Source organism: Semicossyphus pulcher, unplaced genomic scaffold (assembly GCF_022749685.1).
Source record: "Semicossyphus pulcher isolate SPU_LCO1_2020_fin unplaced genomic scaffold, fSemPul1.0.p SCAF_9, whole genome shotgun sequence".
Lineage (NCBI taxonomy): Eukaryota > Metazoa > Chordata > Actinopteri > Labriformes > Labridae > Semicossyphus > Semicossyphus pulcher.
In genome coordinates, this window is record NW_027211770.1 from 16,313,784 (window position 1) to 16,328,384 (window position 14,601).

The following is a 14,601-nucleotide window of genomic DNA, read 5'->3' on the forward strand; positions in this document are numbered from 1 at the left end:
GATATCAATGATTCAGAGTTCTATTTTCAATTTAACTCTTCACTTTTTGTAACCAACAAAGCACACAGAAGTGTACTGAAAGTATTTTGACAGTTGCATAGTTTTTAAAAAAAACTAAAAAACTGTATATAAATAAACGATGCAGGGTAAACATATGGAAAGGAAACCAATAGGGATGCACAATATTAGATTTTGTGGAAATTTTTAAATAACTTTTGCCCTTTGTCAATGTATGCATATTTTTTCCCCCCACCTATTTGCAGAGACCACCAATATTTTTTCCTGTAGTGGACTTTAATGATATTATGCCCTCTTCATATTGGGATGGAGCAAGGAGGAGCACGAGGATGCTGACTAAAAAAAAAAAATTCAAAATGTTAAATATACAAAAGTATACATACCTTTTTTTTAAGTAAAATTCTCAAAAGGTGTATATCGCCACCTACTGCATTTGAGTGTGAAGTGAATGGATGTCGATCATTTGAAAAGTTAACAATATTTGCATAATTAAAGTGACATCTCATCTGACTGTCGTATCTGATCTTTAAGTGTTTATCTAAAACTATAAACCTATGAATCAGGGAGAATAACAAATCTTATCTTTGAGCTGATCTTATGGCCAATCTAATCTTTGAGTTTAACACAAATTTAAGATTACCTTACGCTGTGTTTGCCAATATTTATGTGCCGAGTTAAGGACATAAATCTGAAAGTTGAAAAGACCATAAAAGACCAAATCACTCTTGTTAATGTTGAGGATGAATAACTCACAGTGCGTCTGCAAATATACAACTGATGAGAGATTTAATTTATTCATACTACTACACAGAATCTTTATGAATTGAAACATTTCCTAATCCACTAGAAGGGTTTTCAGCACAAGTCACAGCTAACTTACCCATTTTTCAAAATATTTTTATCTACAATGCATAGGACATATGGTTTACTTAAGGCTCAAGGTTCTGTTAATGCTTTCCTAGTCTGACTGTGTAGATGGTGGGTGTTTTATACATTGACCACTCTGCGGTCTGCCATGGCTCCTTTCCACTGCATAGAGTCCATTGTGTGGTGGAGAGCTATGAGCCAGTTAGTGATCATAGAGGTCCTTCATCTCCTTAAGGACCTTGATACTCTCGCTGTATCTCAACTGGTTTCGGTTAGAGCACTCCTTCCATCTGGAAAAAAAAAAGGGAGTTAGCTCAACTTTATCCAAACTTTAGGAAGTTGCAGTGGTTGTCAGTGTTTTCTGTTCTTAAAATCAGGATAACAAAAAAATTTAATTGTATAGCAGGGCCAGACTTCATAACCCAAAACACTTATTTTCAACACACTTGGAGACATGGATGAAACCAAACTTCAAGGTGGCTTTTGCAAAAAACACAGGTTAATGTGAATGAGAACAGTTTTTTTCACCAACACAAAATGTTGCCTTTTAATAACATACTTTTGTCTTATCTTTTTCCACCGTTCCATGTGGTCAAATATGAGAGAACCTGATACAGGAACTGGCTCTGTTAACTGTGGAAAGAGAAAATGTTCACATTAAGCTACGTGAAGTTCAATAATTAACTCTATAATTAATTTGATTTTACAATTGAAGCGTAATATATATTAACGCCAAGTAAAAAAAAGGCAATATTTAATGCATGTTATACAGAACCTTTGTAACAGTGGGTTTTTCAGTCTGTGGGATCCTGAGGTTGATGAGTTCACCAGATGGGCTGACTGCACAGGAGGTTGGAGGAGGGAGTCTGTACACATTCTGACCTTTACCATTGATCATGTCTGTAACCTGACAAAATAAAAAGACATTTGCCATAAGGAATGCAGTGGAACAGCCATTTCCAAAAAAAGTTTTAACACAGACATTTTTCTTCTTAAATTTAATTCTATCCTGAGCTCCTAAAAACCAACCCGCTCCAACTTATGGGGTGTTTAGGTGTATTTTATATTTACACTTTTGCAGAGCCCCAAAAAATTGCATTCAGCTAATCACTTTTCAGTGTTTGTTTTCATTACATTTCAGCACAGAGTATCCCCGCAAAGTTTGATTAAAAGTCGCAGTGATATTGTTCACTGTAATAATTTTTGCCACAATAATGGTGGCATCCCTACTCTGCAGAACAAAATAAAAACTTATAAAGTCACCATTATAGTATTAGTTTAAGTTTTTTTTTTATATAACTGTAACGCCTCACCTCTTCCTCTACCATGCTGGGAGGGGGGCTTGGGGAAGCAGGTGGCTCTCGAACAGAGGGATTGTTTCTCATCCAGGCTCGGCAGATAGGATATAGTGGGGTGCTGGTGTTGAATTGAGCCAGATCCACACTGCGATCAAACAACTTAATAATATAGGAATCTAGAAAATGTAAAAAGACAATGAAAAAAGTGAGATAAAGATATTGAGTGAGAGACAAAGTGAACTATAAAGAAATGACAACAATGTAATTTCCTGCTTGATTATTTTCAAAAATGCACTTCTTTTACTTTGTTTATGCTGATTGGTTTCTGGTAAGCCCTCATCCATCTCTTTTCGTTTCTTCCTCCGATGCTGTGGAAAGCGAGCTGATGGCCTGGGAAAAATAAAAAAAAGGTCATAAGTATGCTGAAAAAAAATCACAAAGTAAGTGTTTTGTAATTTTATATTATAGTATGCAGACATCCTACTTGTCAATATGAAATTATAAAATTACTGACATGGCACAAACACAGTTAATATTTTTCTAGCAACAAATGTAGAACAAAATGTTATACTATACTTCTGAATTACTGTCAGTATTTGTTGAATAATAGACACTTGCCTTTTTCCAGCAGATGATGGAGACAAATCCCTAGAGATAAGAAATGGAAAATTAAATCTACAACAGGCTTTTACAGTTTATGATTCTTATGTTCGTAACCTCACAGAACCAGCTACACTATATCTCAAGCTAACAAAATTTTGATACATTGAAAAAAGGTGATTCATACTTGTTTAAAGAGTCTGCTGATATTTTTCCAGCGTCACCCTCATTTTGTTCCCTGTTTAAAACACAATGGCATTAGTTTGTCGAGAAAGTGTCACAATTGGATACGTTTAAAATATAATTTACAAAAGTTTTACGAACCTCTCATTTTCAGTCCTCTCCACTAGTCCCTTTAACACAGCATCCAATCTGCTGCGTGCACCAGCCCCCTCTAAATCTGCAGAAGTAATAATGATTAAAAAAAACAAAAAACGATGGGTGCTTGTTTAATCAAGAAATTCTGACTAACTTGCGCCAAAAATAAGGATTCATATTAATGGTAGGTGACATTGTGATAATGTATTACTGACATTGATGGGTGACAATAATGACAAATGCAATATGGGACGTTTTCGTAAAAAACAATTCTCATACCTGGCCTTTCAGTCTTGATTTTGACGTGGTGCATTATTTCCAACGTTCTGTATATTTTAAGTAACCAAGGCACGTTCGTTGTCTAAAAGGTTAACCGAAACGCAGTGTTTTGAGGTTGAAAGTGACAGATAACTGACGCCACTAACAAATACTGAAGTACGACCACTACAGGAAGTCAGTTGCTAACGTTAGCTTGCTAACTACGGTAGGTTAGGACAGCTTCGAAACTAGGCGATGAATAACGTTTAGGCTAGTTCACAAGCACAATCTTTTACGTCGATTTAATTGAGTAAAAACTAACCAACGCGGTTTTCAAAAATTCCCAGGAAATAAACTGTAGAGTGGGCATATAATTTATATATCAGACCGTAACGTTTACTAGCTTAAATGACCGTTGCTAACTAGCTTTTTTTGACCAAGGGCCTCTGCTGACTTTCCTCTTCCGCGCGCTGCCACTTTCCTATTAGCTGATTGGCGCCTGTGCAGTGAGGTAATGCTACATGATTGGGTGCATTTGATGTCCGTCATATCAAACTCGGTGCCTATTGGCTGTATGTGTACTAGTAAATAACGATCACCATAAAGTGCTTGTGGCTTTCTTCTGGTTTCAGCGAAAATGGTATAATTGTTAAAAGGAGCAAGAACATTTTGTCTCAGCTGCTAATTTGAACTTTTTGCGAGCGAATCTTCAGAACCCCTGCTGTAGCAACTGAAATTACTATCTCGTGGATAATGTTTGTCGTATTGTCGTTTAATTCCATGGTAACTTTCTTTTGTGGACCTTCCCATTCAGACGCATCTTCAGCTGTGCATCCTTTCTTGTATGGCGTTATTACTAAACTGTGACGATCTAAAGCTGAAATGAAATCCAGGTAAGATCTTAAGATTACATTTTGTAAGTACCCTAAACTGTAGTTACAGTTGGTTAAAAGTGTTGTTTTTACAGTGGGCCTGTCTTCACAAGGCAGAATCCCTTTCAACAAGCATCCAAAGTGGGAAAGACATACTACCACCCGTCCTGCAACCAGTCCCTGTCACAGAAAAAGAAGAAAACAGTAAGTTTTAAAGTAAACTTTACATACACTTCAAGACATACCTCACTTTGCTTTCCTAAGTCATCGCCATAATGTCAACACTCTTTTTTTTTTTTTGCAGACTTTGAGTCCGGTACGTTTAAACCAGCAATCCAGTCCACAGTTAGACTCTCTGAGCCCAGAGGACCAAGGAGTGTTTGAGAAACATGACCATTGTTTTGCTGCCACGGATGGAAAACCTGTTTATGAAGAGTCTTGGCCCTCTACAGAATGGGGATCTCCTCCAGCTAGCAGTACATCCATATCTGACATGTTGACAGAAGAACAGTCTGCAAGAGCAGGAAAATCCACAGTTTCCTCAGAACTTGGAGTTCAGCAGGATTCGGTGCTGGCAAAGTATGTTTAAGTTATTATTGAGTTATGATCAGGCCTTCAAAAGTAGCTCCAATGCCTGATTTTTTCTCTTAAACAGAATTGTAACCTTGCAATGCAAACAAAAGTAGAGGAAAGACTGAAACATAGAGAAGCTGGTCTGTGGTTCTATGGCCTTGCAATTTGAATCACTTTTAATGTGAAGCTCTGACCTTTTTATCTCCCAGGTACGTAGAGCGCTTTCGCCGTGGTCGGCCACAGAGTCGAGAGGAGCGCCAGCAGATGGCTTCTGCCATTGGAGAGAGGCCGCTGCCTTTTTGGTGGATGTCAACCTCCTCTTTACCTCCCAGTTCAACACCAACTAAAAAATCAGACAAAGGTACTTACTTTTACTTCTTGCAAAATTACCTATTTTTAATATAGGGACCTAGATTCCAATTACAAAAGCAACCTCTTGGTGAAATCTTCCGATGGAATCTGTTGTTAGATGTTATCCAGCTTCTAAAGGATGACCACGGACCTGCCTTTCACAGTCGAGCTGGACCGAGTGGACGTGACGGATCCCTTTCCCCTTGCAGAACATCACTAAGTGTGAGTACATTTTTCAGTTTACTGTGATTGAGCCACAATATAGCCTACTATTGCCTTCGTATGCGAAATATATATAATTAGTATATATATATTTTTTTAGGGTAAACTTGGCCACAGATGTACATTTATTTCTTTAAAGAGTTTAAAAAACACCAGGTGCTATAAGGTGTTGTTGGGTTTGCAAACTGTGCTGGTTTATGCCAGGTTTGAGTGCCAGAGAAGCACAATATCATAAATATGAGCATTCAACAAAACACCACTTGTCCATTTAAACTAGGGATCGACCGATTATCGGCCGGGCCGATTATCCGCGCCGATATTCGGCATTTTGACGCATATCGGCATCGGCCTTTTTAATCCGACGGCCGATAAGAGTGCAGAGTGTTCACACACACGGCGGAGAGGAGAAAAAGTTCATTTCTTTGCAAATTTTATTTAACTTTGTTTTATTTACTTAATAAAACTGCAGGAAGTTATTTATTTATTTATTTAAATTTTCAGTTAACTTTACAACAGATGCTGCTGACCCTGGGAACTCCCTGCGCTTTTTGTTTGTTTGTTTAATGAACATATGCTTAAAGGCATTTAAACAAAGTTAAGTGTTGGAGTTTGTATTATTCAAAATTTTGACGCCAATATTTTCACTTTTACTGCAAATAGATATCGGCTCCAAATATCGGTTATCGGCCTCCTTGACTACTAATAATCGGTATCGGTGTCGGCCCTGATAAAACCATATCGGTCTATCTCTAATTAAAACCCTCTGTATTTATTCAGTACCTGAATCGATTGTTTGGCAGTTTGATTAATGTATCTAGCTCAAAGAATCTCAGATAATGTGATTAGGCATCTAGTTTTACTCAAATGCAGCACATTTCAGTCTCTATTTTTATTAATTTACACAATATTCTGAGTGTTGTCCTTTATCAAGTGTTCTGCCTGTCCTCTTGTTTTCACAGATTTTGTCAGACACCTCCCAGGGAGAATTTGAAGACACAGAGATACTACAACTTCAAGAAAGAGCCAACAGACTTCTGCTGAGAGAGTAAGAAGATCAGAGATTAACATTTATGATGAATTAATTAATGCCCTCAGTTGTAAGTGTGTTTTTGTCTTTCTTATAGTGACTATACTCTGAACGATGGATCTATCCAAGTCAGCTCAGAGGGCCTGGGATGCTCAGATTTCTCTTCTCCAGTCAGCGTCGATGAGCCAGTACGAAGAACTTTGATTACCGGTATGATAAATTCTGCTATTGCTGATACAAGAATGTGGACTGTAGTTAAGAATGATCTTTTAATGCTCTAATAATTTAAGCAGTGTTGCTGTGTTAGTGTTATTGTGCAATGCGTTTATTAAAATTTACAGCAAAGGCCCGCTCAGACTCTGCTCAAGCCTGGTCCTCCCAAAAACCCTCTATCATTCCTTCACTGGTGCCCCCCACACGCCCGGAAGAAGACATCTTGTTCCAGTGGCGTTTAAGGAGGAAGATGGAGCAGGCCAGAGACTGGCCCCAGCAACACTCCAGTCTTCATGGTCCCACATTTAGCTGGCAGGCCCCCAGTTTAGGCCAGACTTCAGCCAGTGGACAGGCCTACAAGGTTGGAATCATAGTGTATTATATACTCCACAAATTGTTTTTGAGTTTTTATTCCAGGGTTCAAGAATAATTTTCTCTTTCAGAGTGCTCAAACTCCAGAATCCTCACAAAACACTACAAATCCTCACATCAGCAATCCCAAGTCAGAAACCAAAGAAGCCCTTGGATCATGCACCCCATCAGGTCCACTTCCGCTCCCTGCCTTGGTTGTCTCTGACTCTCTAGTCTCTCAGCCCCACGCTATTGCCCATGTTCCTGCACACATGCATTTACTCTGTGATGTCCTGCCATGTCCCATCCAGTCATCTCATGCAAGCACACAACAAAACCTTTCAAAAAGTATAGATGCGTCTCGGACCACAGTTGTCCGTAAAAAGGCCCATGTCCCTAGAAACACAATGAAAACAGCTACTGATGAACGGATTTGTGAACATATGCCATCCCCACCTTCATCTGGAGCAATGCAAGGAGAGAGACACAGAAGATCTGAGAACATGAAGGGGAGAGCTCAGACAAAAGAGTCAGAGAAGGAGGCAGCGAAGTCCTTCAGAAAGCAGAAGAAATCAACAAAGTAAAGTTTGAAAACGTGCAAATAGTGTTCAAAATCCATGCACAATATCAAATCCTAAATATATATATTTATATATTATTGCAGATATGCTGAGGGAAAGGAACATGCTGATGGCCCTGGCCCTTCAAAGAGGACTTCTTCACAACATCGAATTCCCAAAAAGATCTTGCCATTGGCCGAGGAGCAGCAGCATGAGGGACGCCGGGAGCTTTCCACTGACGATGCACAACCAGCTTCTCCAATCCACAGCGCTTTAGGACAGGTCAGCACATGCACAAGCTGCAAAGGCTTTTAAGCACTCCACTTATGTTATTTTCTTTAATGCTCTCTATGAAGTTGGTTTATAGAAGCATCTTATGAAGCCAGGGAAGCTGTCTGCTAGTGGGGTCATAATAGTTTCACAAATGTTACTTGTTGATGGCCTGCAACAGTGTACACAACGTCAGAGTGCTGATGCTCAAAATACCCACAGCCTGTAACCACTGCCAGGGGGTAGGTGTCAGATGAACAATTAACTTTGTGCTGCCAAATCAGCCTTTTTTCTATAGAAAAAAAATTCAGAGCGAGTGATATGTTTGAACTTTAAAAGAAAGCAGGAGGAGATTTTTTTGTTAAAAAACACTTCTTACGCATGAACAGGACAAGATCAGCATAGACATAAGAAGCATCCCTTTCTTCACAGGGGTGCCAAAATCAACACAAACCAAAAGTTTCTCATAGGAGCTTTAAATCTGGCTGCAAACACCTTTTTTTATTTTTCTTAAGAATCCATATGTTTATCCATTATATTTTTCACTTGTAACATTTACAACGTACAACGCATCCCAGGCCCTCTGAGCTACAACGTTACAACCATTACAACCGGAGCCAACCGTAGATGTCTGGTTATCTCGGATGTATGCGCCCGAAAATGCCTTTTATCGCCTATAGGTTCTGCCAAATAAAATGAAACTGAGAACTTGGAGATTATATCTTTAACATGTAAACATGCAAACATATCACGAAGCAATAAATTCAAAAAATCACAAAGGAGTGAAGCCAGAAATTCACCAATGTATCTAAAATCACAGGTGACAGGATGAAAAATCACAGGAAAAATGTAATTCTCAATAACAATTCAAGTGACATTGCAGGTCCAAGAAATAACTTACCAGTCTATGTTAAATTTAGATCTCTTCTCATTTGTCTTTTGTGACATTCCTTATTTGATTTTAAGTAACATTGTCATTAAAAGCTGCATTAAACAGTATGGTATTTTCGTTTGATGTGACAGGTAGTTTCAGAGGTGCTCTTCCCTACAGCAGATTCATCTCCCGCACAGAGGACGTCTGTCTCCTCTGTTTCCTCTTCTCACACCTGCTCTGCACCGCCACAGCACTCAGTTCATCCCGGCGATGAACAGAACTCTATGGAGGTCATTTCACAGCTGCTGCAAGAGGCTGAAGGTGAGAGCTTGGCAGCAAAGAGCACCAACCTTTACCCTGGAGTTAATTGTGGAGAATATATCTTGACCTATGAATAGTTTTCACTCCTAACATTCCCAACCCTTTTGGTCTTTCTTTCGCTGTGCAGGCTGTTTGTAGGCGGAGCTGAAACCATTTACGATCCATGATGAATTTTTCTGTATACAATGCATTTGGGCTTTAAATGATAAAACTACTTTTAATTGTGTGTATATATATATATATGTATATATATATATACATTCTCCTTTTAATCAGTTGTTTTTTTCCCATTTAGATTCAGATGAAAAAGAGTTTGAAGATGATGCTTTATTACAAGTCCTTCGCACACAGAGAAAGTGGGTAAAGGAGCAAATCAGGTAAAAAAAAAAAAACGACTATAAATTATATTTCCCAGTATTATATTGTCATCATTTATGTCACTGTTTTCCTTTCAGGCTGTTAATATTAAAATCAATTGACATGCATTATAAGAATCCTGTAAAAGTTGCACCCACATCCCAGAACAATAGTCTACTCTTCCTGTGTTTTTCCTTTCAGTGAAGTGGACTCTATATTGAATGACTTTCTGGAGAAGCAACAAGGCAACTGACCATTGACAAGAGGCTTTTGATGCAGTAGTTTTTATTTAATTTTATAAAGAAATAAAGTTTTATTTGTACTTTTTTGGGAAGAAACATTTCCATATTAAAGAGTTTAAAGATATATCAGTGTGCATCATTAATCACAATCACAATACAGTGCATTTTACAAAAACTTGCACAACAAACAGCAGCAGTTTGAACTAAAGCAGAATATTTACAAAGAATAGTTCCTTGAAACATTATGTAAGGATGATGAGTTACAGTCAGAGCAGTATATACAAACCTCAGATAGCAGGGAATACCAGAACAGTGCCAGGAACTAAACAAACGAGTGTTTTGGCACTGCAGTGTTGCTGTGACTGAATGAGCCTAAAGTTATTTCTCTTTGTGATTCAAATGGTTTCTGTTGCAATTGTTATTTATACATATTGAAGATGGTGTGGATTTCAGCATTTGAAATGCATGTGATTAGTTCAGGATTCTGCTTTGCAGCATCGGGGCAGCTATGATAAGAATGCCATCAGGAGAGACCGCTGACTCCAAAGCCATGGTGTCCACCCCCTTTGGGATTCGGTAGCGTCGGTTAAACTGGCGTGTGGTCAAACCCGAACCATTCTTCTACAAAATACAGACATGAATACATGTTTAGAGGATAACAGAGATCAAAGATGTTGTAAATAAACCAAAGAAATCAGCTAATGTGAGTTCTTCCCATAATACCAACCTTTTTCTCTTCATGCTTTCCTTGCACTTCTACAAAGTCTCCGATCACTTTCACCATCAGGTCCTGTGGCATGAAGTCCTTTACATCAACTTGGACTGTAAAACGGCTGTCATCACAGTTCACCTACATAAATGAAAAAAGAATAAATGTTATAATGTAGAAATAAAATACCTATAAGCACAGCAAATAGCCAAAACAACTATTTGCCACGAAGGTCTTCATAGATATTTTTAACAATATCTGAGCATTAAAGTTAAATCTCAGAACTTTGAAACTGTAGTTAACTGTAGATAAAAAATGTAAAAGGTTATTTGGTATCAAGGTTTTCATGCAGTTCCACTGAGTAAAAATAAATGATATCAACTCTGTCTTAAAACGACCTACCTCTGCTGAGCTGTTATTATCAGTCTCTGGAATGAGTAACTTTGGAGACCAGTTATATTCTCCATAAGTCCCATTCAGGCGAGGAATAAGTGGTGGCAATACTTTCTCCCATTGGATACCACCAGCTGGCAGAGTGGGTGGCAGGATGAAGTCCATCTCTTAACAGTAGAACTTAAAACAAAGCAAGGAGAGTTGACTTTACAGCAGTTGAGACTTCAGCAAACTGGACCACAAAACTTACAGCACTTAACACAACTTACCTCCTCTGAAATTCCGTGACCAAATAAGTGTGTGAAAGGGAAAGGACAGCCCCCGTTTAACCGCCTGTGTGAGGTCTTAATGAAGTACAGAGAGTACTGATGGTGAAGTGGTCCGTCTGTCTGTCTCCGAGTTCCTCTCCCAGTGGGTGCCTGGCGTGACTGACTGTTTTGGTGTGTGTTTTATACTGGAGTTGCATAATGAGTTGGGAATTCACAGTGGGGCACCTTGCTTCTGTTATGCTCCGGACTAATGCGTACCCTTGGGTGCTCAGGCAGCGCCATATAGGATAAGAGTGCAATTGTTTGGGGAGTGACGCAGCTGTCGCGGGCTCATGGCAATTAACGTGATTATTACCTATTACCCATATACAGTTTATCCCTTGTATTGATGGCGCCGATACGAACAGACTGTTCACTTATAAGACCTGCTACAAAGTAACGGTTAAGGGCTGTTGTCAAGGAAGGTCTATCCAAAAATAAGTTCAAAAGAAGATGTTGTTGACCCTCGTGAGCTGATGCCGGACAGACAGTGACAGCAGGGACGTCCTAAACACATGCCAGAGCACGTGCGTTGCCAACAAGCCTCTTTCCACCCATCACTCACTGTCCCGAGGTGGATCAACTATTCGGATCATTTACTTAGCCTGAGTTAAATACTAGTACCTCAAAGTTATATTATAATCCATTAGGCTACAATTAAATCTCCTTCTGAGGCTGGGGTACAGTTAATTTTAACTAAATTTGATGGTTTTAGCCATAATGACTGACCTATATCAAACTCTATAAACTGGTTGAGAGTTTTTTTTTGATAACGTTTGCAATATTTACCTTTAAAATGTAGTGAAAAGCAAATTACCATGAATTAAAGTGCATCAACATTGAACTTAATGAGTGAGTGAGTGTACTTGGTCACTTTTCATTGCGTAACTCAGTATACACATATAAAATACATCACACTTATAAACAGAGTGCTATGTCCATATAAGGTATCTTTTTATTCACTCCCCATAAATCTGTTTTATTAAGCGTGTCACTGCATCATAACTAGTACTGAACGTGCTGATACTTCTGACTTGTTCTTGGCACACTATAGGGAAGTCAGCAGTTAATACAGAGTGCACATGTTCTCCCGGTTAGCAATGTGGAACCTGTCACTTAAGCTTTGACTGGTGTGACTAAAAATGGCTCTGATTATATTATGACTCATATAGGATGATTGGGAAGTGGGGACATTGGAGGGATTAAGTTATTGGGTTTCATTACAGGCGCCAGTCAATGTCCAGCCATTAGGATTCTTCTACAACAATGCAAAATATTACGTATTGAGAAATAGCTCACAGATGACTCATAGAACTGAAAGTCCATACAGATACATAGACAATAGATGCACCATTATATTCCCATATGAAATTCTGACATGCATACATAACGTGGAGTAAAAACAGTGCAACTTAAGAAGCTTTATGTTTTTTTTTGTTTATTTATTCTTAATACACAAGTAAAAAGTCTTGGGTGCACATACTCAATCATGAAAAGTTTTAAGTACAGAAAAAAAGAAGCCTGTTGACTTTATTGTTCAATTTCCAGAAAATATCTGACTGCATATACAGCGTCATCATTAGATACTGTTAGATACTGTTGTGACAGTTAACATTGTCCACTATACAAGATTAAGTAGGCTATACTAAAACCAAAAGATATTTTCAAATGCCTCTGCAATAACAAAAACAGGACCTTTCAAATCCTACAGCATTTATATTTTAAAGACATCAACTTCAGAAACCAGTGTAATCAACAAAGTGTTTCACTGCTGTTAGGACATAAAACAACCTTTGGTCCATAATAGTGGATCATTGTTTTTAAAGAGATGTTAGCAAAACATTTTCTATGGAATGCCCAGTGGAATTGTAAAAGAGAGGTAATCTCCCACCTCCCCCCACTCAGCTCTGAATTGCTGAAAAATGGTTATCCATGTTGTGAGTACTGCTACCCACAGCAGTAACCCCAGTGCTGATCGTTTCACGTCTAGATGGAAAACACAGTAGAGAAAAGTACTCGGCATTAATAATATGGTCACACATGCAGGTATGTCATATCATGCTGTAGCTTTGTGAAAACTTTATTTAAACGATAAATAGTGTCAAAAGTGGTATAAATGTATATTAATGCTAGCTAGCCTGAAATGAGTGATGCATAGCTTTCCTACTTTTCAGGCTTAGGCATAAGGAAGGGCAATATGGACCCAATAACTATTATGATAATTCTCCCAGAATGTAATTTATAACAATATGTTCACAAAATTGACTAAATCACAAGTTAAATTGTTTTAATCTTTTCCTCAAACAAAATCATACTATAGGGTTTAAAAAATATTTCCTAACCTTATCCCAGCAGTTTGACCATGAAAGTATACAATTGCATACATATTCTCTATGATGTATGTAATCTGAATGTAAAACTTTTGCTGTAGAGTTAAACAGACAATCTTTCTAAAAGATAATTACTTGACTAAAAGTAAAAGGAGTGAATGAATTGAGTCCTAGAAGTGGTCAAACTTTAGCATGACTACTAAGGAAAACTTGAGGCGAACAGGTGCATGAATGGTAAGACATAATATTAAAGCAGAGATTCTAAAACTTACAAGTTTTAATCTGGAGCTGTTCACTGTATACTGGCTTTAAAAAGGCCTCTCGGAAAAACCACAAAACGTTAACGAGCCACAGGAACGGGAGAAATGCAAAGCCACCTGAGAAAAAAAAGATGTTAAAACATAATCAGTGACAACAGGATTAATATTAAGATAAATAAACCTTAGATTTACAAAAGTACCCCCATTACTGGACTTTACTGGTAACCTTTCCTTGCTCTCACCTCAATTTCTACACTATTTTAGTTTAGATATAAAGACGGAGGCAAGTGTTAACACAGCTCGAATGTACCCAGAATTACAAAGCCATGTTGGCTTCTAATTTGTAATATGAGTTAAGTTTGACTACATGTTTATTATTGTATATGTACTTGTGATTATTGTGATGATACTCTCACCTAAGTAATATTTCCTGCAAAGGCTGAGTTTCTCCTCATTGGGAAGTCGTTCCAGGTTCATTTTGAATTTGGATCCTGCTACAAAGACAAAGAAACCAAATTACAGGACCAAACACATGAACATGCTGGTTAGGTCTACGTTTAAAATACGATCGTCTACCGCCCTGGACATCACTTGAGCCAAGTAACCATATGAAAACCGTATAAAATCCAGACAATAAAGCAGCCTTCTATTGCTTGTTGACCTGAATTGCATTCAGTCAGATGACTCGGAATTCACCACAGGCCAATGTTAGCATTTCGTTAGCTTAGCAATGTAAGGTTAGCTTGTTGCGACTACTACCATCAGCCGTAGCACAACCTTACATCGGTCATTAGCTTCTAGTCTTCTATTATAATTTTTCCACATAGACTAGAACACTAAACGAAAACTTACCGTATATTTAACGCCAAAAGTCTGAGAATCGTCACCAGTTAACAAAATAGAAAACAATACTCCTTCTTCTTCTTCCTCTTCTGAATCACATTCTTCTTCGTCGGTCTTTGATGTTTAAGAGTAGCAAACTCAAACCTGCACTGCATAGCGCCACCTA

The 14,601-nt window shown here is 38.2% G+C and overlaps 4 protein-coding genes across 9 annotated transcripts; 1 reads left to right on the plus strand and 3 right to left on the minus strand.

Moving 5' to 3' along the window:
- Positions 1 to 808: 808 nt before the first annotated feature.
- lin37 (lin-37 DREAM MuvB core complex component) lies at positions 809 to 3,772 on the minus strand. Its single transcript, XM_069656780.1, has 9 exons — positions 3,381 to 3,772; positions 3,108 to 3,183; positions 2,971 to 3,021; positions 2,802 to 2,831; positions 2,488 to 2,573; positions 2,199 to 2,359; positions 1,661 to 1,792; positions 1,445 to 1,518; positions 809 to 1,175 (listed from the first exon to the last, which is right to left on the minus strand). Exons 1-9 carry the CDS (start codon positions 3,412 to 3,414, stop codon positions 1,088 to 1,090), a joined length of 732 nt encoding a protein of 243 aa, XP_069512881.1. The 5' UTR covers positions 3,415 to 3,772; the 3' UTR covers positions 809 to 1,087.
- On the plus strand, positions 3,211 to 9,716 carry proser3 (proline and serine rich 3). Of its 5 annotated transcripts, XM_069656773.1 has the most exons (14): positions 3,211 to 3,285; positions 4,174 to 4,252; positions 4,327 to 4,435; positions 4,536 to 4,810; positions 5,014 to 5,165; positions 5,274 to 5,377; positions 6,337 to 6,422; positions 6,502 to 6,614; positions 6,746 to 6,978; positions 7,061 to 7,548; positions 7,633 to 7,810; positions 8,822 to 8,993; positions 9,289 to 9,370; positions 9,552 to 9,716. In XM_069656773.1, the coding sequence occupies exons 2-14, from the start codon at positions 4,242 to 4,244 to the stop codon at positions 9,601 to 9,603; spliced, it is 2,055 nt and encodes a 684-aa protein (XP_069512874.1). In that variant the 5' UTR covers positions 3,211 to 3,285; positions 4,174 to 4,241; the 3' UTR covers positions 9,604 to 9,716. The 5 variants fall into 5 exon arrangements, with proteins under 5 accessions (XP_069512874.1, XP_069512873.1, XP_069512877.1 ...); XM_069656772.1 differs by lacking the exon at positions 3,211 to 3,285 and having other exon boundaries at positions 3,999 to 4,252; XM_069656776.1 differs by lacking the exon at positions 3,211 to 3,285 and having other exon boundaries at positions 3,999 to 4,252; positions 8,850 to 8,993.
- hspb6 (heat shock protein, alpha-crystallin-related, b6) lies at positions 9,633 to 11,126 on the minus strand. The gene is made up of 4 exons (XM_069656783.1): positions 10,964 to 11,126; positions 10,704 to 10,874; positions 10,320 to 10,442; positions 9,633 to 10,213 (listed from the first exon to the last, which is right to left on the minus strand). Exons 2-4 carry the CDS (start codon positions 10,857 to 10,859, stop codon positions 10,064 to 10,066), a joined length of 429 nt encoding a protein of 142 aa, XP_069512884.1. The 5' UTR covers positions 10,860 to 10,874; positions 10,964 to 11,126; the 3' UTR covers positions 9,633 to 10,063.
- A 1,308-nt stretch (positions 11,127 to 12,434) lies between these two features.
- psenen (presenilin enhancer, gamma-secretase subunit) lies at positions 12,435 to 14,562 on the minus strand. Of its 2 annotated transcripts, none has more exons than XM_069656785.1 (4): positions 14,445 to 14,562; positions 14,009 to 14,083; positions 13,605 to 13,709; positions 12,435 to 12,988 (listed from the first exon to the last, which is right to left on the minus strand). In XM_069656785.1, the coding sequence occupies exons 2-4, from the start codon at positions 14,067 to 14,069 to the stop codon at positions 12,849 to 12,851; spliced, it is 306 nt and encodes a 101-aa protein (XP_069512886.1). In that variant the 5' UTR covers positions 14,070 to 14,083; positions 14,445 to 14,562; the 3' UTR covers positions 12,435 to 12,848. The 2 variants fall into 2 exon arrangements, with proteins under 2 accessions (XP_069512886.1, XP_069512885.1); XM_069656784.1 differs by having other exon boundaries at positions 14,009 to 14,086; positions 14,445 to 14,561.
- Between the last annotated feature and the right edge of the window lie 39 nt (positions 14,563 to 14,601).